The 22,274-nt window shown below is 47.4% G+C and overlaps 8 protein-coding genes across 8 annotated transcripts; 6 read left to right on the top strand and 2 right to left on the bottom strand.

Moving 5' to 3' along the window:
* The first annotated feature begins 809 nt into the window (after nt 1-809).
* Nucleotides 810-2,706, top strand: F5Y00DRAFT_248945 (putative transaldolase). The gene is made up of 5 exons (XM_048009517.1): nt 810-1,339; nt 1,406-1,449; nt 1,506-1,761; nt 1,837-2,068; nt 2,128-2,706. Exons 1-5 carry the CDS (start codon nt 1,264-1,266, stop codon nt 2,519-2,521), a joined length of 1,002 nt encoding a protein of 333 aa, XP_047860262.1. The 5' UTR covers nt 810-1,263; the 3' UTR covers nt 2,522-2,706.
* A 148-nt stretch (nt 2,707-2,854) lies between these two features.
* F5Y00DRAFT_201357 (permease for cytosine/purines, uracil, thiamine, allantoin-domain-containing protein) lies at nt 2,855-5,498 on the top strand. The gene is made up of 4 exons (XM_048005354.1): nt 2,855-3,457; nt 3,517-3,830; nt 3,894-4,499; nt 4,567-5,498. Exons 1-4 carry the CDS (start codon nt 3,328-3,330, stop codon nt 5,200-5,202), a joined length of 1,686 nt encoding a protein of 561 aa, XP_047860261.1. The 5' UTR covers nt 2,855-3,327; the 3' UTR covers nt 5,203-5,498.
* Nucleotides 5,499-6,099: 601 nt separating this feature from the next.
* On the top strand, nt 6,100-8,098 carry F5Y00DRAFT_256084 (MFS general substrate transporter; the record flags this gene model as incomplete). Its single annotated transcript, XM_048010359.1, has 5 exons — nt 6,100-6,336; nt 6,405-6,512; nt 6,577-6,790; nt 6,903-7,506; nt 7,564-8,098. The coding sequence occupies 5 exons, from the start codon at nt 6,100-6,102 to the stop codon at nt 8,096-8,098; spliced, it is 1,698 nt and encodes a 565-aa protein (XP_047860260.1).
* Nucleotides 8,099-9,857: 1,759 nt separating this feature from the next.
* Nucleotides 9,858-11,499, top strand: F5Y00DRAFT_266653 (MFS general substrate transporter; the record flags this gene model as incomplete). Its single annotated transcript, XM_048011971.1, has 3 exons — nt 9,858-10,287; nt 10,342-10,468; nt 10,527-11,499. 3 exons carry the CDS (start codon nt 9,858-9,860, stop codon nt 11,497-11,499), a joined length of 1,530 nt encoding a protein of 509 aa, XP_047860259.1.
* Nucleotides 11,500-12,775: 1,276 nt separating this feature from the next.
* Nucleotides 12,776-13,538, top strand: F5Y00DRAFT_266652 (uncharacterized protein; the record flags this gene model as incomplete). The annotated part of the gene is made up of 4 exons (XM_048011970.1): nt 12,776-12,824; nt 12,880-12,903; nt 12,962-13,153; nt 13,210-13,538. 4 exons carry the CDS (start codon nt 12,776-12,778, stop codon nt 13,536-13,538), a joined length of 594 nt encoding a protein of 197 aa, XP_047860258.1.
* Nucleotides 13,539-15,587: 2,049 nt separating this feature from the next.
* Nucleotides 15,588-19,259, top strand: F5Y00DRAFT_201338 (uncharacterized protein). Its single transcript, XM_048005353.1, has 2 exons — nt 15,588-15,973; nt 16,037-19,259. Exon 2 carries the CDS (start codon nt 16,119-16,121, stop codon nt 19,140-19,142), a length of 3,024 nt encoding a protein of 1,007 aa, XP_047860257.1. The 5' UTR covers nt 15,588-15,973; nt 16,037-16,118; the 3' UTR covers nt 19,143-19,259.
* On the bottom strand, nt 19,259-20,255 carry F5Y00DRAFT_201305 (uncharacterized protein). The gene has a single exon (XM_048005351.1). The coding sequence runs from the start codon at nt 20,021-20,023 to the stop codon at nt 19,376-19,378; it is 648 nt and encodes a 215-aa protein (XP_047860256.1). The 5' UTR covers nt 20,024-20,255; the 3' UTR covers nt 19,259-19,375.
* On the bottom strand, nt 20,181-22,232 carry F5Y00DRAFT_201271 (MFS general substrate transporter). The gene is made up of 2 exons (XM_048005350.1): nt 21,845-22,232; nt 20,181-21,789 (listed from the first exon to the last, which is right to left on the bottom strand). Exons 1-2 carry the CDS (start codon nt 22,070-22,072, stop codon nt 20,338-20,340), a joined length of 1,680 nt encoding a protein of 559 aa, XP_047860255.1. The 5' UTR covers nt 22,073-22,232; the 3' UTR covers nt 20,181-20,337.
* Between the last annotated feature and the right edge of the window lie 42 nt (nt 22,233-22,274).

Genomic DNA, 22,274 nt, shown 5'->3' with positions numbered 1-22,274 from the left:
AGAAGAAAAGAATTTCGGAGACGAACGCATTCCATTCCACCTCTTTTCGGCCATCGAACCCACTCCTCATATGGACTCGACGAGAAGACAAAAGATGTAGACAATGCTTTAGCTTTGTTCGGTTGGTATATATTTGAAGGCCTTTCATATTTGGTAGTACGAAGAAATCAGGAACCATTTCCGGATGCGTCGATACTTGGCCATGTCTCAGGAAAAAGGTCACAGAAGGGACAATTCCAGGTTACTTATAACACTGTAGGTGAATAGGTAAATTCCAGAACATTAATTTAGCCACGAGTGTACGTTTTTGACACAACTAGTAATTCTACGACCTAAATTAGGATGCAAACCTATCTACCTCTTGGTACCTTATATTGCGTCTTCAATGTAAAGCCACTTGGTTGGGTGTAAAACAGTTGGGCTCGGGAATAACTTATATTAACTTTATATATACCTACCTTACCCTAGATCGTTCAAAGAATCTCCTTCAGGTACTCTTGAAACTGACCATTAGTCGAGTACTCGAGTTCGCTGTGCTCTACGCATTTACATGCAGTGGAATACTTAAACTGCATGCAAAGGAAGTAGGCCGCATTCCACCGTATTGTACAATGTTCTATTTTTAGTGTAGTCCTCGATTGGTCCCTTCTCGCCCTAAACATCTACGTTGAAATTATATCCATTGTCACTCTTTAGTAAATAGTGTCAGGCTTGATGTCGTTAGATCCACAGGCGGATGTCGGCCGAGGGGTCCAGACGAGCTAATCCGGGGTTAATACAACCGAGCTTCCACCTACCTAACCTAGGTTAATCGTAAGTGAGCTTATTGGGAACAGGAATAATTATGACGAGAGGGTAAGAGCTCATGATATATCAACTGTCTCCTTTAAGCATAATTATAACTATCTTATATCTTATCGAGTTTCGTCTTGAGACTACCAGCTGGTCGTGTGTTTCCACTGGACATATCTCCGTGATTTAAATGGTCTGCTATTAGCAAATGATCTTTTTTTACGTATAGAAAGTAGTTTCCCCCCACCTCATCCGAGATCGCTGGTCCGTATATGCAAGTATAAAACTTATTCTGGAGTATCTGAGCCGAGGATGGGTGGTAGTTAATAAAACATTTAGTAGCTAACCTAAGTATGGAGCGGGGAGACTGTGCTCCCCAATCATTATTCCTTTATACTATAAGAATCGGTCGGTTAAACCTGATATCAATAACTGCTGCTGTTGACTGCCGCTAGACAGAGTGAAAGAAAGATGGGATCGTCGGAGAGCTTGCTCGATGTACTGCGATCATACAGTGCGGTGGATTGCGATACTTTTGATATTGAAGGTGAGTGATCATCCGATAGCTAGGGGCGAGCTGTATGAGAAGGCAGCTAGAAGCTCACCAGCGCAGTGCCAAAGCAGCTTGGTCCGTTCGTGGATTGTACGTCAAATCAGGCAAGCCAGCTCAAGATCAACTCCTCACAAGGCGCAAATGGCTAAAAGCATACAAGGCAATCGCATACCACGAATTGATACGTCTTAATGAAGATGGAAAGCCTCTACACGCCGGGCTGATTCGAGATGCCATCGACTATGCGTCGGCGAAACGTTCGTCGTACCCGGACGTGGCCGTAACGGAGCTGGCGGTAGAGACTATGATGGTGAAACTGGCTTTGAGAATAGTACCTTACTTGAAGGGATATTCTCATATACAGACAAATCCTAAGTACTCTTACAATAAGCAGAAGACAATTGAGAATGCGAAACGTATGTGAGCATCCTGGACGTGATAGAGGTGGCATGGAACTGTAGTCGTCGGATTGCTAATGGAAACGATGTCAGGCATCGTGGCGATATTTAAGGATCTGGACCCAGGGTACGACACCCAGAGGGTTTGCATTAAGATACCATCCACCTGGGAAGGATTACAAGCATGTCGCGAATTGGAAAACCAAGGCATTTCCACATTGGCAACAACCATGTTCTGTCTCGAACAGGCTGCCTTGGCGGCTCATGTGGGCTGTACCTACATCGCACCGTACATCAATGAGCTGCGAGTGCACTTTGACGAGAAGTATATATTACCCGGTAGCACTAGGTGAGTGTAGAAGCTAATCTGGGCGCGACATCTAGTTACGTCGACCAGCATAAAGCCTTCGACTTCTGCGGCTCTGCTCAGCGATACTACGAGAAGATCGGGAGCAAGACCCAGGTTCTACCCGCTAGCTTGACGTCCATCCAGGAAGTCATGAAGCTCGCGGGTGCTCATCATATCACCGTCGCGCCGCATCTGTTGACCAAGTTAGCGGAGACGCCGGCTAACCCGTGGGAAGGCGAAACTGGGAGTGTTTTTAAGGGTAAAGCAGAGGAAGAAGTGGGCGATTATAGCGGTATAGTGGAGGACGAGAGTGCTTGGCGCTTAGCTTTCACTCGGAGCCAGGAGGGTAAAGGTGAAGTCAAGATTATTCAAGCTATCAACATATTCTGTGATAAGCAGGATGGTCTGGAAGCTCTAACACGGCGATGAAGGCCTCCTACATACATGATATCACAGATATCTAAGGGTTGTACTACATGTAGGTAGCATCGATAGTAATAGGTAATGAGATGACAAGTTCTGTTCATCTCTGATGGATAAAGTGCAATTGGGAACTCGATCTTAGGTATTTGTGACACGGGCCAGAAATTGATCCCTGTTATCTTGCCGCGGCATTCTTCCCAGACATTCCAGGGATTTATACAGGAGGTACCTAGGTACGTAGGATTCATGTTGGCGCTCATGCATCTAGGTACACAAACGACACAAACGCGTAACTTCGTCGCTTGCTACACTTTTGTGTTACATTTATGTCTATGGGGTTGAAGCTTGAAGAATGCTATATTCATTCTCGCGCGGATAAAAGATGAAAATATATGGAATGGACTCCGGCGGCCTTTTCTAAAATATAGTCTTTAGCAGTTATCATAATATTTGCTAAGGATGGATGGTCAGGCGTAGCCTGAACAAACTAACTCCTTTTCAGCTTGCACCATGTCCATGGTTCGGATATGTGAGTCGGGAGAGGCTGATAAGGAACTCGTTCCTTATTGGATTCCAGGATGATCTTCCAGGATGACTGGGAAGCTATCTTGCATCTTGCAGCTTTCTTATCTGACATCGTTCCGTATCACCACGATGACGATGCTCCAGGTATATATTTACGATGTTATAGGGTTACCTCGAGTAATTCACGTGCAGCTACCTGAAATAAGTTTACCTTTGACGGGGCTGCTGGTTTGCGTCTCCTGCTCTAAGAGCCGATTGCCATCTTGAAAGCACCAAATTCCGTCAAGATGGCTGTTTCCTCAAGGAAGCTGTCGGCCGCTGAGCTCAAGAGGAGGCTTACCTCCCTCCACTCTTGGGAACTCCCTAAGCAGACCGGCGCGCTGGCCCCGTCGCACGTATGGACGAATCGCGATATGGGTAGAGTTGCCCTGTCTAGAATATTCCGCGTTAAATAGGTACTAATGCGGACTGATTAGATCCAACGCCCGTCGAGGATCAGACGTGGAATACGTGGACGATTTTGGCCTACTGGGCTACCGACACGATTAACTTGGCTACATGGCAGACGGCCTCTGCAATCCTCGCGGTGGGACTGAGTTGGCGTGAAGCCATTCCTATCATGATAGTAGGAACCTTCTGCGTTGCTGTACCTCTTGTGCTTAACGGCGCCATTGGTGCTAAACTTCATGTGCCTTTCTCCGTGATTGCGACTAGTAGCTTCGGTTACTACCTAAGATACTTCTGCATCGTCAGCCGGGCCATTCTAGCTATGTTTTGGCTGGGTATACAGGTAAAGAAGCTAGAGAGGACGGTCCTCGACTGGAATGCATTGCAGGTTAACATGGACATTTAGGGCGCAAACGGAGCTCAGTGCATCACGATTATGCTGCGTGCCTGGGCGCCGTCGTACAACGACATTCCGAACCAGCTATCCCAGACTGCCGGCATCACCACGCAAGGGATGCTTTCTTATTTCCTCTTCTGGGTAATTCAACTACCACTGCTCCTCATCCACCCTACCAAGTTACGTCCGCTGTTCTGGGTTAAATTGTTGGCCGCTCCGGTAGCTGCCATTGCAACGATGGGGTGGTGTATCAAGAGGGCTGGAGGGGGCGGTGACATCTTTGCCTTGCGAGCGACGGCTGACGAACAACAATACGTTTGGTTATGGCTAACTTGCATGTCGAGCGTGGCAGGTCAATGGAGCACTTTGGCTGTAAACATACCTGATTTCACTCGCTACGCGAAGTCGGCTAGGGGCCAATACATCCAACTCCCAGCGATGCCCATTATATTTACTTTGTGTGGCGTTCTAGGTATTGTAACAACGTCTGCGAGCAAAGTATTTAGTGGAGACTACCTCTGGAACCCTTTGGATATCATAGCCATTTGGCTCGACTATGGCTCTGGTGGACGATGTGCCGCCTTCTTTGCCGCCCTCGCGTGGTATATTGCACAGGTATGTTATAACACCGAAGGTTATATAGTTCATAAGGGGCTCTTCGTAATAAGATGATGTGGAGTAGGTTGGAACGAATATCACCGCGAATTCGATCTCGGCGGCCAACGACCTAACCGTTCTTTTACCTCGCTGGATTAATATTAGGCGAGGCTGCATTATCGCTGCGCTTGTCGGTGGTTGGGTGCTGGTGCCGTGGAAGATCCTCAGTTCTGCGCAAACCTTCCTCGCCTTCATGAGCGGGTATGCCGTCTTCCTCGGGCCGATGGCTGGCATCATGGCGTCTGACTACTGGCTTGTCAAGAAGATGCAGATCGACATACCGAGCTTGTATGATCCGCATGGTCGTTACCGCTATGTTGGCGGATGTAACTGGCGCGCGGCGGTCGCCTTCATCGTGCCCGTCGCGTCTCTTCTCCCCGGCCTAGGCCTGAGCATCAGCGGCCCCCAAGTTGTTCATATTAACGATGGCGTTACTAACCTCTACACCCTTAATTTCCTATTCGGGTTCGTAACTTCGATCGTTCTTTACACGGCACTAAGCTACGCTGTACCGGCGAAAGAAACATTACTAAAGGATATGATTTGGGATCTAGACGACACCATTATCGAGGCACATGTGCGGGATGATGCGGGAGCCGAGAAATGTTCGGGTACCGCTTCATCCGAGAAGACTAAGAAGTCTAATGAAAAACCGTTGTAAAACTGTTGAATTCGACATATGTGGGTATGTTGGGTATGTTGGGCTACAGATATATGACCAACTATCTTGCATATTGATCTAAATAAGCCCCCTTATCTAACCTTTCCAAAATGAGACGTCGCTGGATTTCGAAGGTATTCCAATAAACGAGAATAAAAGGATCCATCTTTCGAGTATCCCTTTTTTTCAACGCAGACACATACAACTTGAGATATTACGTGTATGCTTAAGATAACGGCGACGGCTAGCTGACAAGTCAACGACTTTTGTGGTGTTTTGTAAGCAGTGTTTGAATCTCTCCGACGTGAGTCATGATGGAGTGGTTTTTATCCCGTTGACAAATGCGAAATTCCAAGGGGAAGGGGGGTATCCGGCGATCTCTTATTTCCGGATCAGGTTGGCATAGTGGATGTAAGTATGCTAACGGGATACGCTCTTATCCCCGGTGCTCGAGGAACAATACCTTGCGGGCATATGTAATACATCATAGCGGCTTTAATGACACGATTTTAGGAGGTCGATTTTGCAGATCATAGGTTCACGGACAGAACGGAATTATCAACCCCGTTGATCTACATAGCAATTTTGATTGATAAGATCTGGAAGTTATTCTTGGTTCTTAGGAGATGGCAGGATGGGCACCGGTGATAACACCTGACATGAAATCTCACATCGGCTACCCAAGGTTGACGCAATGTTGTCATCCTCGTCTCAATGCTACGCTACCTATCTTGTACATAGCATCGCTTTTAACACTAAACGCGAGCTTTCAGCTTGCTTAACCCATTGCATTTTTCTTTATCATTCTCCTCAATCCTCTCCAATTGTCTACCAATATGTCTTATTCAAATACTTTATGCCTCAGATATCTGAGAGTAGAATTAGGTATAGACTAATATGGGACAGCTTATTCGTATCCTGTCGCGGGCTACGGCGAAGCCATATAAGACTGCTGAGCTGGAATTCGAAGAACGCCCGTACCTAAATGATAATGGACATGTCGATTTTAAACCCGACGATATCGAGAACCCGCATAACTGGTCTAACCCTAGGCGTTGGTACGTGACAATATGCTCGGTTCTACTTGTTGTGAATGCTACCTTCGCATCGTCAGCTCCTTCTGGTTGTTTTGGTGTAAGTCTTGTTTTCTTTCAGTCATCTTTATAGCATGGCTTTAGTATAACTGACGCAACGCACTGCAGAGCATATCTAAAGAGTTTAACGTTTCGGAAGAGGCGGCTGGACTCACTATAACACTTTTCCTCTTAGGTTATTGTGCAGGTCCTCTCGTCTTTGCTCCCCTATCGGAGGTATGACATCCCAAGGTATTACCCCTAAGAGTGAATAAAGGGCTAAACGAAGCGATTTAAATAGTTCTACGGAAGAAGATGGATTTTCTATAGTACCTTCTTGCTGTATATCGCATTTAATTTCCTCTGTGCTTTCGCGCCCAACTTTGGGAGCTTGCTTGTCGGCAGATTCCTTACAGGCACGTTCGTGAGCGCTCCGCTCAGCAATAGCCCGGGTGTGCTTGCGGATCTATGGGGCCCCGTTGAGCGTGGATTTACGATGGCTGTTTTCTCATGCAGTATGTAACGTTCAAATACCTTTTCCTTTCTAATATGATTCGGAAGTTAAAGCGTCTTGACTGGGATGGGGGAGTTGTCGTGGCTAATGGCTAATGGCTAATGGTATCGTAGTGGTTTGGGTAGGACCGGCTCTTGGACCAGTTGTCGGAGGCTTTCTTGAGCTTACGAAGAACTGGAGGTGGAGTTTTTACGTCTTGCTATGGCTCGGCGGCGCTACAGCGATACCTATGTTTACCATCCCCGAGACCTTCGGCCCTATGATATTGGTCCATCGAGCTCGTCGCATAAGAAAGGCTAAGATCCCGGGATACGAAAATGTTAAGGCCCCGGTTGAGGAGGGCGATCGCTCATTATTAGGGATCTATCGCGTGGCTCTCACGAGGCCGTGGATTATCCTTTTTGATCCCATCTCCTTCTTATGTGCCATATACATGTCTGTCGTGTACATGTTGCTCTACATGTTATTCACCATATACCCAATAGTCTTCCAGCAGAGACGAGGGTGGAACGCTGGGGTCGGCGAGCTCCCCTTGATTGGAACCGTGATCGGGTCCTTCATCGGTGCTATCGTCGTCTTCTTCGATTCCAAACATAAGACCAAAAAGATGCAGAACGGGATACCCCTAAAACCAGAGGACAGGTTAACTTTGGCTCTCATTGGCGGCGTTCTTTTTCCAGCTACCATGTTTTGGTTCGCATGGACCGCTGAGTTCAAGTAAGGCAAACTGCACATGATTAATATTACCTAGAGCAAGACTAACAGAATTTGCAGTTCTATTCATTGGATAGTCCCAACGATAGCTGGAGTATTCTTGGCAACCTCGCTCATGCTTATATTTGTCGGGTATTTGAATTATCTAGTCGACTCCTATTTGATGTACGCCGCGTCGGCTATCGCGGTTAATACTGTTTGTCGTTCGGCTTGCGGTGCTGCGGCACCATTGTTCACAAACTATATGTTCGAAGCGCTCGGCATTGGAGGTGGAGGCTCCTTAATCGGCGGTGTCGCGACGTTGTTAGCAGCGATTCCATTCGCCTTCTATAAGTATGGCGAACGTATCCGTGCCCGCTCGAGGTTTGCACCCACCGGCCCCAAGAAGCCCGACGATGAGGAGGCGCAGCGAATCGAAGGAGAGAAGTCCGTAGCGCCTAGTACGGACCTTTCGCCGCAGTTATTAGAATCGTCTAGTACGATGACGGATGAGGAGGTGAATGAGACAGAGGTCGAGAAAAAGGAAAACCGTGACGACGTCCAGAATGTGTTGGGAGAGTCGAGAGATGAGAATAAAGCGTTTGGGAGACAATAGAGCACCTATGCTTACCTATTTAAAGGCCACCAAGACGGATGATTTATTGCATTAGCGTTCTGGAATCTAGATGATGCCACGGATATCTTAAAGCAAGGCATTGTAATTGCGTTTATAGATTTTAGCTAGGTTCGGCACCTGAGGTACCTATATAACTCATATTACAGGATGATTCTTTAACCCTTAGTCATTTACAAAGCATAACTTCATAATATCTTTATATTTTGTTCACATTGTCTGCTGTATTTGGACAGTTGTGCCATAGAATAAGAGGATAGTAAGACTGGTATGTCTTAATTTCGAGCATCGCTAGCCGTATATCCCCGGGTCCTGTTTGGAGATATTCAATAGCGAATTCTTTATAAATCTATCGAAGAAATATGTTATATCAAATATAGTTCGGGCGTATGAGTTGAATCTGTATGCGCGTAAGACCTCGATTATTATTTAGCGTATGCGGATTCCACTGCATTATCTCGGCACTTTGAAATATTATCATAAAGGTAGCTATTGACTAGGATAGGTGTAAAATACCGAGCTCTATACTGACCAGGAGTTTTGCCGCAGTCTGCATATAATATTGGGCTCGCTCGCTTAAGATTAATAGTTGTTGTCCGGGTCCTACTATTAGTCGGCAGGCCTCCTCGCCGTCCAGCTTCGAAGCATAAAGCCGTTTCGTATTGGGGAAGTTATATGAGCCATATAGCAAGTTGTTTAAAATAATATTACGGTTGAGTTCGCTCAATATCAACACTACGACGCCGTTTCGCGAACTCCGCGCGGCCTTGCGAATAAACCGGATTCTAACCATCGAAGCAGATCACAAGTCCCGATAGCGTAATATTTCATAATTATAATATGGTCTGGTCTATAAAGATTCTCATAATCCAGAATTTCCCAACAATTCGTGAAGCGAATAATGGGGCTCGTCGCTTATTGTTCCTATTATGAACACCCCGTGTTACGGTAATTTATGTACGAGACTTCCGCGGGAATTCTGGTTCCCTACGTTTCCTACGTGTCGTGGAGCTATCGGAGATACTTCTGCGCCCATGGAGATTCAAAATTACTTAGATAGCTTCTATAGAGCTGCCACAGCTCTAGGCCATCTGCATGTAACCCTACATCTACCTACGTACCTACCTCCTAGGTATTCCTTGAGAAATAAATAACTGGATTGCTACCGAATGTAAATAACTATGGATCCATCACAGCACAGAAGTTACACTGTCTATAAATCATTACACAAGGGATCAAGACTGATTATACGGGAGGAATTACCTCTTCGAACTCTTAGTCTATCCACCATGCCAACTCACGCCCGTCTTTTGCCTCTGGATAAGCGAGCACTTGTTGATAGTACGACTCAACCATTTCCCTTCACCACTAAGGTTGATGCTAAGCACACTTAGAGTATTATAATCACCTATGCTTACTATACCTGAGTTGCATTGCGTGAATGAGGCCATATAGCGGACGGAGTCGCAATATGATTGTGCACAGTTGCTACGACACAGTTGGAGCTACTAAATGGGGACTCACCAATGCTACTCAGAATGATAACCCGACATATCCTCCGCTATTCTTATCTAAACCCCTCTGGAGACTATCATCGGCATATTAAATGGGTATGCTCCAATCTCGGAGGCCATGAAGTTTACGTCTTCTTGAAGATGCCAGTGGCCCAAGTAAGTGGCCTCGTCTGAGTCCTACGAACCTACGAAGAGCTAAGTAAAGCAGCGGTGCTCTTCTATCTAAAATGGCAGTTATTAATGAGCCGGCGGACCCCTTAGCAAAAGGCATATTCGCAACGGCGAAGCAATCATGGGGCGATCTCTTCCGATGGAAACAAAGGGTCGTTGTTACGAACGAGCTGGGCGAATCTCACACAGAATGGCAGTCCCCCGAGAAGCTTAGAAATCCCATCTCGCTTTTGATGCTTTTAAGCGCGAGGAATTGGATTTACTTCCTTGTAGGTCTATTCGCTTGGACTGCTGATGCCTTCGATTTCCACGCCTTGGCCATCCAAACCGTCAAGCTATCGCACTACTACGAGCGTAGCAAGACTGATATCACTACCGCTATCACCTTGACACTGCTTTTGAGGTCTGTCGGTGCTGCCGTATTTGGTCTCCTTGGCGATCGGTTTGGTCGAAAATGGCCAATGGTCGGCAACTTGATTTTTCTCGGTAAGGTTCTAGCCCCTTAATCCATTTTGAGGGGCTGACATTCTGATCACTTAGGTCTCTTGCAAATTGCGACTATCTACAGCGCCACGTTTCAGCAGTTCCTTGCTGTGCGATCTCTTTTCGGTTTGTTTATGGGGGGAGTGTATGGCAACGCCGTAGCCATGGCTCTTGAGAACTGCCCGTATGATATAGGACTTTTCGCATCTTCGGGTATATAATACTAACAGATCATCCAACAGGACAGAATCGCGTGGCCTAATGAGTGGTATCCTACAACAAGGTTACGCTCTTGGGTATGTTCTTGCTGCGTGCGCGAACCTAGGTGTTGGCGCTGGCACAGATACCTGGAAGACAGTCTTCTGGATTGCGTCTGGCCTTTCCATCGGCGCTGGCCTCCTACGCTGTTTATTCCCAGAGTCCAAACAGTTTAGAGAGGCCAAGGCCACCGGTCATCACATTTCAGCCCAAGACTTCTGGGTGGAAACCAAATCGATGCTCGCTAAGGAGTGGCGTATGTGCGTATACTGCGTTTTTCTGATGACGTGGTTTAATTATTACGCACATACAAGTCAGGATAGCTATACGACTTTCATGCTGGAGTCAAAGGAGCTCCCTAACGATGCTGCTACACGTGCCAGTATCCTAATGAACACGGGAGCTTGTGTTGGCGGCACGATTATCGGCTACCTCTCTCAATTCATCGGCCGTCGTAGAGCCATCGTTGGTGCCGCGCTGATCAGCTGCTGTCTTGTTCCGGCTTGGATCCTGCCCTCTGAAGAATCAGGACTCTCTGCGTCTGGATTCGCAATTCAGTTCTTTGTACAGGGGGCCTGGGGCGTAGTCCCTATTCACCTCAACGAATTGTCACCGCCTGCCTACCGATCTACCTTTCCAGGCCTCGCGTATCAGCTAGGCAACTTAGTGTCTTCGCCAGCAGCCCAGATCGTCAATGCTATTGCCGAGAACAATTTTGTTACCAGCAAGAGCGGAAAGTTAGTCGATGGATACGGCCCAACTATGGGAATTGCGCTTGCAATCGTCGCTGTAGGCATCGCAGTAACAGCTGCACTGGGTCCTGAGAAACGTGGCAGATCTTTCGAGCATGCCGGGCCTGCTGGTGCTAACATATATATCGATGTTGGGAAGGCTGTCGACAATGGATCCATTACAGGTTCTACTAAAGTTAACGATGCAGAGAAAATTGAAGTCTAGATAGAGCCGGTATTGTTTGAAATAAGTTATAGGAGCTTTTGTTCTCAGATGCAATGCATACATCTCGTTATGCAGCCAGGTCTCGAATGAACGATTCCAATAAGTATTGCAATATAAGCCCCTTAGACACATACCAAATTCTCCTTTTCGCGTGGATTGTATCTATTTTATATCCAGTCTCTTCGGCTGCCTGCTAATTGATAGTACACATTATTATATTCCATGTATGCGTACAGTCATAGGTACGGTATAATGAATAATATAGCTGAATGAGTTAGAATATTTGAGGTATCTGAGGTACCTAGTGCAACTTTACCTACCTAACCTAGGTATCATCTAAAACAAGGTACCCTACCTAAGGCAGATAGTTACCTAGGTATGTATACACCTTGGGCCTTGGACCATAGGTAATTACCTAAGCCAGAACGTCCATGATAAGGTCGATCTGGGAAGTAGCCATCTCCTGTTATATGCTCTCTCTCTTTTATCCAATACCGTACATACCTATCTATGGGCCTATCCTAACCCAACAATGTAGGTATGTACGTGAGGAAGGAGCCTGATACCTACCTACAAGTAATACATGCAGTATTCACTCTTAATTAACGCTATTAGGAACTTTATTTGCATTTAGCACTTGAAACTTTAGGTATTAACCTACCTATACCTACATATAGGTAGGCAGGTATGATAAGGTAGGTGCGCGTATCGTCTTAGGCATCCGCCATTGCAGCATTAGCCCGTAGTCACAATCGGCATCACTTCATCTATCACCGCCTTTCGAGGTATTGTTGCCTACTAAATTTCGAATCATCACTCTGCCGACTACATACTAAACTTTTCACTTCTTTCATGCAACAACACTCCCCATGCTGTGAGTTGATGTATGTTCTGCCTTATCGAAGGCATCCGAACTTCTTTGCATGTCTCTTTGTCCTTGATACGTTATGTTTTTTGATTGCTTCGTGCAAACACCGTCACGTATCCTCTTGGTTTCACGCAACTTCATAATTTCAATACCTCTAATGTACAACAAGTGTCCTGCTTAATATTTATTTCCTCGAAATTGCCTTCTCTTCTTTCTCTTGATTTCCGCCACGCCGCTCGTTTCCCCTACTAGAGTAGGCAGTCCTGCCAACAGCACAGCCAACAGTTTCCGTATAGTGGACCAACCGTTTAAAGCTGTCCCATTAGTTTCTACCTGTCATATAGACGCCTAAATTGCAACAAACCATACCCAAGATAAGACCGATACCGCTATCCAAGTATTCTAGCCATGGATTCCCAGGGATATGCAGTTGCTCGAGACGGAAGCAAGTATACATGTATGTCTTCTTCATTCAACACGTCCTATTGTATTATATACTAACATACCATTAGCCAAGTTCTTTCCTCCGAACCCTGGTTAGTAGTTCCTCAACACACCCATATGACCTTCCCTTAACCATACTCACACTCACAGCTGTCCTCAACCTGGCTAATCTCGCCAACCGGGAGCCTCTCATGCATTTGGTCCAGCAGACAATCCTGTACCATGTGCGCAATGGCAATCCACTGGTTCGGCTGTGGAAGGATGCTTACGATGCTGGATATATCGAAGGCTCGGCAGCTCCGTATTCTCAATACTTGTTAGCCGTGAGAAAGATGACTGGCAGTAAGTGTAAACATGTGTATGAACTGTCATCTAGTTATGCTTACTAACAGCATAAGGAATGCTTAATAGCGAGTTCAATCAGGAAAAGACTAAGACCACCGTCCAGGTTCAGTCTGAGATCATCAAGGCTCTTGCTGAAGAACTCTGCTATGTCGGCACCCCGACTGTAGCCGAAGTCAAGACGGAGTCTCCGAGCCCGGTCAACCTTGCTCAAGCTAGATTCAGCCCTCTCGCCCCCGAATTTTCGCCAGAGAAGTCTGCCGTGAAGTCTACTTCAGAGGAAGTACAGCATACCGTCGAATATAAGCCTAGTGATGCCCGACTAGCAAGCTTCGAAGAGCGATGCAAGAAGCGTGGACTACGAATCGCGTCGGCAAAGAAGTAGAGGTGTCATAATCACATCGTTATGTCCTGAATAAACAATGGCGATATGGAAGTGGACTACTTGATGATGAATATGAAATGTCCATTGCTATTAGCTTTTTGAGACTGGTCGTACTTGTAGATAGCTACTGCCTTAAGTAATGAAGCTGTCTATGTCTTTTATATATTTCCTGCTTTTACACTGGCTTTGTTTCGATAAGGTAGTCAGGTACCTCTCAGCCTGGCATTTTTGATATCTATATTAACCAGGTTACCAGAAGTAGCCGATTTTTATTAATTATTCTAGTATAAGCCAAGGTAGGTGGTAATAGGATGGGCTAAAGAGATAGGAGACGATAGTTACTATTAAGGTCAGACATGCTATGAAAACTTCGTTGGTAGGTATTCCAAAAGACCTACCGACGTGACATCAACCCACCGCCCTATACAGACATCTATCGGGGTAATCTAGGGTCTAGGAGTATTTCTTTTTATGTTCATATCATAAGCAAGTTCAAAAGAAGCAAAACCAAACGATAAATGCAGAGTTACGCAAGATATGCCCTGCTAACTGCTCTGATAGAACGACTCAGCTAGGTGATAAGATAATACCAAACGCTACCTAGGTACCTACTTACTTGCATATACATAGGAGGTAGAGTAGGAAGAGTTTGAAGTTCCTCTAGATTCGAGATATAGAGGAGCGCTCAAGACAAAAATACAACTGATATGTACCTAGTACGTAGTCGATAAGCCAATAAAGACATGTCTTGTTAGAAGCGGCCTGACCGGTCCTACTCAATGCAGGTTCCCGAGTGCATGTGCGTAATTTCATGGAAGCCGAAAGAAAGCAAGCAAACAGAAGAATATTTCTCAGAAAGATGGAGCAGTCGGCAATCTGGACATTGAAAAGAATTGGCTGTTCTGTGAGGAGATAAGGGATATACCAAAAGGACATATCCATAGTGGTTGGAGGAGTTGTTTTGATGGGAAGTGTAAGCTATGAGGGAGATAGAGGATTTGGTAGCGAGTTATATGATTGTAAAACAGTTCGATAGGGTATTAACTTTGACCCTAGCTAGGCGCTAAATTAGCTCTGCATAACCTGGCGATTGCCGCTGTGGAGCTGCGTAGGGGTATTACATACAAGGTACCTGGGTACTTACCTCAACTTACCTAGAAGATGCTTCGTTGCAACATAATCTCTACCTCTAAAACACTACAACAACATACCTGCTTACCGACTATGCATATCGTGTACGCGTGACAACTACATAGGTGTACCCAAGAAGCATGCCGTTCGGTTCCGTGCTACGCATTTACTATTGCACCAATATTATCAATGCAAAACCTCAGCTCTCGAGGAATGTGCCAAGCCGTAAGCTTCGATATTACCGCGACTATGAACCCAGGCGCAGGATACCCTACCTGATCAGATCTTGGACGGAGCATTCCTTGAACGCTATGTTTAACGGTCGCCGATCATCCCGCCTTGTTATCCGCTGTGCCCATCTCAGCCTTTTTTCACCTTCGAAATTCGCAAGATTTCGCAAGATATGGCATTGCAAGGAAGAGGCTGGATGTGCTCAGCTTGAATTATAGTCCCGGCACCTTTACTAACAACCAATCTAGGAGGCCTAAACAGAAAAAATGTACAATAAGAAAACAAATCCAGGGATATCAGTAGGTAGGTATGCACCGATACACAGGGAAGGAGAACCAATCATATTATAGGCCAGTCACACCACGGACAATATTCTAGAGTCAAGATCCCGGTATTGATAATCCCCTGACATCCCCCACAGATACATTATCTTGACGTGCATGCCTACCTATTCATGATCTCCTTGATTGCCAACAACACATGATGAGAGTATCTATAACTACACATTTCCTTGAAGGTTTAGATTAACCACAGAAACTAGATCGTAGAAGAAGGATTCGACATATCCTTCTCTTTCTACGATTACATGACTAGGTTAGCCCTGTCGTGTGAGTCCTGTTCCAGCTAAACTGAAGAGGGGTCCTCAAATATCGCAAAAAGCAATAATAGACGCCACAGGCTCTGATTATCGGGTTTCAAGCGATAGCTATTAACCTTCCGAGACCCTATGTCCTAGACTATCGATTCCCCCTTTATTCATTCGTGGGCATCAGTATTTCGGTCTCTTTTTCCCGGTTAGATATTCGAATGCGTGCCTACGAGTCCAAGACAGCTGAACTTTCTCGCATGACTTGGGACCTTTCGTCTCCCATTTTACCTCTATGTACCAGAATGGCTTGATCGCGGAATTACGTTTATGTATAGACGCGAGTGATCCTCTAGCTCACCTTTGCGTTTCGTGCCGGATACGCGTAACCGGGGCCGAGCTTCTAACGCTGCGTTTTACGAGTTCCCAATAATCCTCTACTTGTTACCTTTGCGGGACGTATCGTCACCGGAATCGAGCGAGCTACGTGAGGCTCTAACAGACCCATATTGGATCACTGAATAGATTCTATTCAACTGATATATTTTAGTATTAGACTTTACGTTACACCACTATAAGTTGAACATATTGATACGTGGACGAGCAGGCCATCTGCCCTACCCCCCGGTGCAATGTCTGGACGCAGTGCCTACGTCAGGAAAAAGATCACCGACACGAAGTCGGGTTTACGGTCTTCAGAAAACAGTCGCTATTCCGAAAGCGATGACATATCAGTCAATGATCCCGGCTTCCCGCAAGGTACCGGATATGGCATAACGAATGCGCGGTTCCTCAAGTTCTCCGAACCGTCAAGGGAAGCGGACCTAGTCAATTATCGCACCCGGATCGCGAACTTCGGTAACCCTAGTAGCGGAAGCCAGAGTGGTGCAAGTGAGTCAGGCAAGAAAGAGAGTGGTGGTAATAATGGTATGCCGCATCAGGGTCCGATGCCTGACTTCGCGTATGCTAGGACGAGGAAGCCGGTTTTAAGGACAGAGGACGTGTCGGGAATAGAACGCTCGGGATTCCGAAGCGCAGTAGACAAGAAGAGCGACGAGTTCCGTAAAAATCTCACCAAGGCCTTTACATTCGGAGCTAAGAAGAAGAAGGCTTTGGGAACTGCTAGGTCTGAGTCCTCTGCTGCCATGAGATCCTACAATGATTCCGAGTTTTTCGACGTTCACGAGCTTCCTTCGACGTCTATACAAAGTCCGCAGCAGTTAGTATGGGATCCGGAGTATCAGCAGATAGTCTCGCCGCCTCCGTCTGTCAAACTGCCCCCAGTCCCTCCCCCTTTTACTACCCCTCCAATTAAGCGTTGGATCGGCGCTGGGAGGCCTGTTCAACGATGGAACAAGCTCCGGAAAGACCCTGAATTATGGGATCCCAACGGTGATGTTTTAGTCTTCTTCGGTCGCAAAGGACAGAGCCCACGGCCAAACCCTTCTTTCCGCTTGTCGTCTCATATTATCGAAGCGACAGAATCTCGGTTCCTCATCACTCTTCTTCGCGAAGGATCCACGGAGGACGAGTATGACTTACGAATGCACGTGCCTCAATCACCTATCGGCGCTCCGCCGATGCTACGATCCCATGGCCCGCATCCGCAACTTGGCTACAACCTAGGCCGGAACGGTCAGCCCACACCCCCAGTATCCGAGGATACTAGCCTTACAGACGTTGACGGCCAAATATCCTACGAGATGTATTTCCCAACGCCACCGAATATAGGCAAGCTTGAAGCGCACCGGCAAGCTATAACAACGCGCAACGTATTTGCGCTTCTGTACCACGCATCCCTAGTTGGCTTGTCGCTTTCTCAAGCGTTGTCCGACTTACTAACACGTCTTACGGCTTATATGCCCCCTGAGGCAGATAATCTAGGCACTATTTTAAATTACCTATCCGCTCGCGGTATTGACGACTGTCGCAACGACCCAGAAACGGCCGTGTCCCTTCTCGCGTGGTCAGAAATGCCGGAGGTACGGTGGGAGGAGGGTTGGTGCGAGGCGTTCGTGCACTGTACCGGCATGTACTCCCGATTAGAAGCTTGCACAGATTTCAAAACCATCACACCTATCACGCGAGCTCTTCTGGAACGAGCTTGTCTTGAGACGCAGCTTCGCGTACAAGCTGCAGAAGAGCGTCTTGCTGAGTTTTCTTGCGGAGATATCTGGCCAACTACCGGTCCGGCTTCAAAGGGTGCTGCAAGAGACGCCGCCGAGCGCCTACGCCAATTCTTCATATCGCATTACTCAAAGATTCATGGCTATTGGCCTCCACCCGAAGCGGGCACGAGAACCGCGGAAGGCGACGAGACGTGGCTGAGCAGGACGTTAGCAAAGCAAATGCAAAAGGATTTTGGTGCACTTTACGACTACTTGGTTAACCGAGATATTGTATGGGACGAGTCAGAGACGCGCAGTAGTCGAAAATGGATGATGGTCTCCGAGAGCGGTAACAAGTCCTTTGACTCAGATACACCCGATCTGCCTCTCACAGATATGCTGATTGAATTCGACAACCGCATGCGATTTCCTCATATCCCGCACCCTTATCCGCTTGTCCCCGAGTCAATCCTACCAAACGTTCCAGCTTCGTCTGGCTCGAGTAGAGAAAGATTTAAAAAGGAGAAAAATAATAGTAACATAAAACAAACTTCTGACGACCGCATTGCCGAGAGGCGTGCGCAGTTGGCGTATACCGAGGCGACTAACATTTACATCCTAGGGTCTGACTTTACGCAATCTGACCTAATCGAAAGCTTCGTCAAGTTTGAGAAGGCGGACCAGGTCGGCAGCGTAAACCCCTTCGTCGCCCGCCGCGGCCGCTGGGTACTCATCTACGTGATCTTGCAAACCCTGGCCAGCGTATCAGTTGACGCGCCCAATGTCCGATACAAAGATAACGTGTCGTACCACCTCTCGCCACGCTTCAAAGGTACCAAAGCCCCGCCGTGGAAGGGCGCATCAGCCCCAGCGGCCGAGGCTTGCCACGATATTTCGCACTGCTGGCTCGCACCCCGGACGTGGCAGCAGAATAGCAGCGCTAGTGGCGGCGAAAGTGCCGACTCGGACACGTCCACTAACTCCAACGCGCACTCTAGCGATCCCGTATTACGTATGATGAGAGCACAAGCACAGTTGTTCCCGCAACCGCCTAGAACTGTGACCAGCCGTTCTAGTAACAGCGGGTATTACACGCCACGAAGCGTGCTTTCCCCAACCACTGTTGTACCTCTGACACCTACTACGACGTGGGGTGGTTCGGACGATGCTGCCTCGAGTATTGCCCGACCATCTTCGTCATCGGGGAACTATCAAGGATACAGGAGCTATACCGGTTCGCGTGGTGCCAGGAGCGAGCGCAGCTACGCGACATTCGGACCGGGCAGTGCCGGCTTAGGCGGTGGTAGGCTTGAGGATACCAGGCAGCCAAAGGGCATGAGTACTAGCATGGGGATACGCCGTACGAAGGCCCCAGCACCGCTGGACTTAAATCTAGACGTTACGAGAATGGATGGCTTCCTTGACCCTGGCCATAGCCCGTCAAGCGTAGGCGGCGCGCCCATCCTAAGTCCAAATAGTTCTGATGGACTCGGTCCGGTAATCCGCGATTTTGACGAACTTGAATCCGTTGCCGAGGAGGCCAGCTGAAGGGTTATATTTGTAATAATATAAGCGGAGATTTTCGGGATTGTGAGCGGGTTTTTGGGTACTCAGGTGTAAAGGGGTTGGATAGGGGAGGTATTCACTGATTAGGGATATCTAATGTGCGGGTAATGGGGATATGAGCAGAGGACAAAGAAGGATGTATGTATAATACCCAGCGAAAAGGTTTAGGACTATTTTAGTAGCGTATAGGTTAGGTGGTTTGGACTAGAATTGTCTTAGGTAGAATTACTATTTCTCTCTTGCAATAACTTTTGTAAATGTTCCACCCGGTCCCGACTAACTCGTCCCGCTGCAATCACTCCGCCACTATTATCGCCCCATTTCGCATCAATAACATCGGGTCGGGGTTGGTTGAACTTCTCGCAAGACACCCACTGCCTGCCTGCATCTTTAATCCAGCTCGTCTGCATAGCTAACGGGCCTTTCCCGATCAGACCAGCCCAACGCTCTCCGTCTCCAGACTGTGCTAAGCCCGCCTTCTCCAATGCTCCTATGGCTCCCGCCGCCCAGTTATGACAGTTGCCTTCGCCATAAAATGGTAGCTGAGTCTCGTCGGTGCCAAAATGGGCCAGTACTGAATTAGCGACGCTAGCTTCTTCGGCAGACAAGTCGGCGCGTATATCGCATCGCCCGCGAGGAGCCGGGTCAGCATCAAACTTCTGCTCTGGGCGCGACTCGTAGATGAAGCGTACTTGGTCCGGGCAGCGCGCGTGGTGTAGATGGCAAGTTATGGGCTGCGATACGCTACTGTGGACAGCGATGGCGACGTGTCCGCTAGAGTCTTCAGCAGCCTTCTCGCCACCCCAGAGGACGACAGATACGGTGTATCTATCCACCTGCTCACCGCGAATTGCTGCGAGCATGGTAAGGGCTGATATTTATTTATGATATCTTTGTTATTTTCTGGGAAAGTAAAAATAGGAAATAAATGGTCAGAGGATAAATAGCACTTGAGTAGAAATTGGATATATCTGAAGTAACTGTGTAATGTATATATGAGGTACCTAGGTAGCTAGGATTTAGGGCGGGCGTTTATGGGAACTGTATGTGTGATTCGTTACTGGGCGGGCGATCGCCAACTCGAGGTTAGTACAACGTGACATTCACATAATAGTAAGGAAGCCAAGAAATTCCAAGCAGATGAGTCAGGTAATGAGTTAGGTATTAAGGGGGCCCGTTATCGTCTTTCTTCCAGTTGCTGCTTTCCTAGCTCTTCGCTCTCCAACGATTTCTCCTTAATGAAGAGAGAAAGCAAAAATCCTACTCCGGCTGTCCCTGCAAGCGTCCAAAATACGGCAGAGATAGACATCCTATATGCCTCAATCACTTTATCCAATAAATCGGCTGGCATATTTAGATCCCTCAAAAGTGGTACGAGACCGACCGCCTCCCGTACATCATTAAAGATAGCCAGGTCACCCGGCAAGGGCCCGAGCAAGCTAATTTGAGACCCGAAAACGTTGTTGAATACGGTAGAGCATATGGCTAACCCGATAAGCCCGCCAAAGAGTCGGAAGGAGACCAGGATTCCGGCGGCGAGACCCATGTCATCTGCGTTGGGCAAGCTAGCCTGCAGGGGAAGGTTCAAAAGCGCAAACAGACTGCCCATCCCTATGGCGAGGGGGACCTGAAGGGAAGCTTTATCCGCAAGGGTGGAAGAACGGTCTAAGAGGCTGAAAATTCCCACGCCGACTGCGGTCAGGATCCAGCTAGTCCAGATAAGCAGCCGGTACTTGCGGATTATTTCCACTGCGATAGCTGAGAAGAGACCGAAGCCGGCGGAGATGCAGCAAAGCGGGAGGCAGATGACGGCAGATTGTAACGGACTATCCATATATACAGCCTGGAAGAACAACGGGGTATACATGACAACACTATAAGTAACCATGCCATGTAAGAAGGTTGTGAGGAGTGCCATAGACGCTGTTAGGCTTTTAAATATTCGATATGGAAAGACGGGCTCGATGGGCCGTGATTCGTACCATGCGAATATGACCAACACAACAGCGCCCAAGCACAACGGAATCAATGTCTTATAGGAGGACCACGGGAACATGGCACCAGCCCAGGCAACCGGCGATGCGAATAGCGTGCATCCGACGGTGAATAAAGCCATACCGCCCCAGTCAAGCCGGCGCATCTTCTCCTGCAATGTCAGATTGATAGGTTTGAGACTTAGGAAAAGCACCGCCAGGAGAAGACCTAGAGCTGATAGAGGAAGATTGATCCACCCAATCCACCGCCATGTTACGAATTGACTGAAGATACCTCCAAGGATGGGACCGAGAATTGTGCCTCCTAACATCGGAATAGACAGATATCCGATATATTTTGGACGTTCCTTCAGGGTCGTTATATCAGCGAGGATGATCTCGCACAGCACGTCCAAACCCCCGGCCCCAAATCCCTGAATAACACGTCCGGTAATCAAGACGCTCATGCTTCGTGATACCGCGAATATTATAGAGCCAACGATGAAGAAGAGGAAGGATGAATAAAGAGGCATCGCTCGACCGATAACATTTGATACGCTGGTATGTATTGGTTGGATGACGCATACCGCAAGCAAAAATGCTATGCTGGCCCAGAAAGCCTCCAATGTAGTTCCGTCAAGCTCGTGGGCTATGACCTAGACTATCATTAAGTATTCCAAGGCTAACCATGATCAGGAACAAATATCATACCGGTATCGCGACAGCAAGGATCGTAGCATCTATTGAAACAAGAAAGCACATAATGTTGATAGTTAGAAACGACATATGGAAGGCAAGCGGTTTCCTCCGCGAGCCATCATCTCGCACCAACGGCTCAGGAGTATTGACATTGTGGTTTGCATGTTCAAGATCGGAAGGCGAAGAGTTAGTGAGGAGCGGATTAGCGGCCGGAACCACTGACTTTTCTAGGTTCTCCATTCGACGACAATAGCAACAGCGTAGCAAAAACGGAGAGAATACTGCGCCAATTCGCTCTTGTCGTCGAGTGTTATAAGAATCAAGATATCGCCACCAACCCAGAAAACTACACCAAAGCGGCAATCGTGGACGCCGCGGAGCCCGTCGTATATAATTATGCATAGGTATATTACGTAAATTTACAATACAAGGAGACTTGATA

The sequence above is a fragment of the Daldinia vernicosa genome, assembly GCF_022497035.1.
Source record: "Daldinia vernicosa strain CBS 139.73 unplaced genomic scaffold F5Y00scaffold_77, whole genome shotgun sequence".
NCBI classification, from domain to species: domain Eukaryota; kingdom Fungi; phylum Ascomycota; class Sordariomycetes; order Xylariales; family Hypoxylaceae; genus Daldinia; species Daldinia vernicosa.
This window is presented reverse-complemented; position numbering and strand designations above follow the sequence as displayed.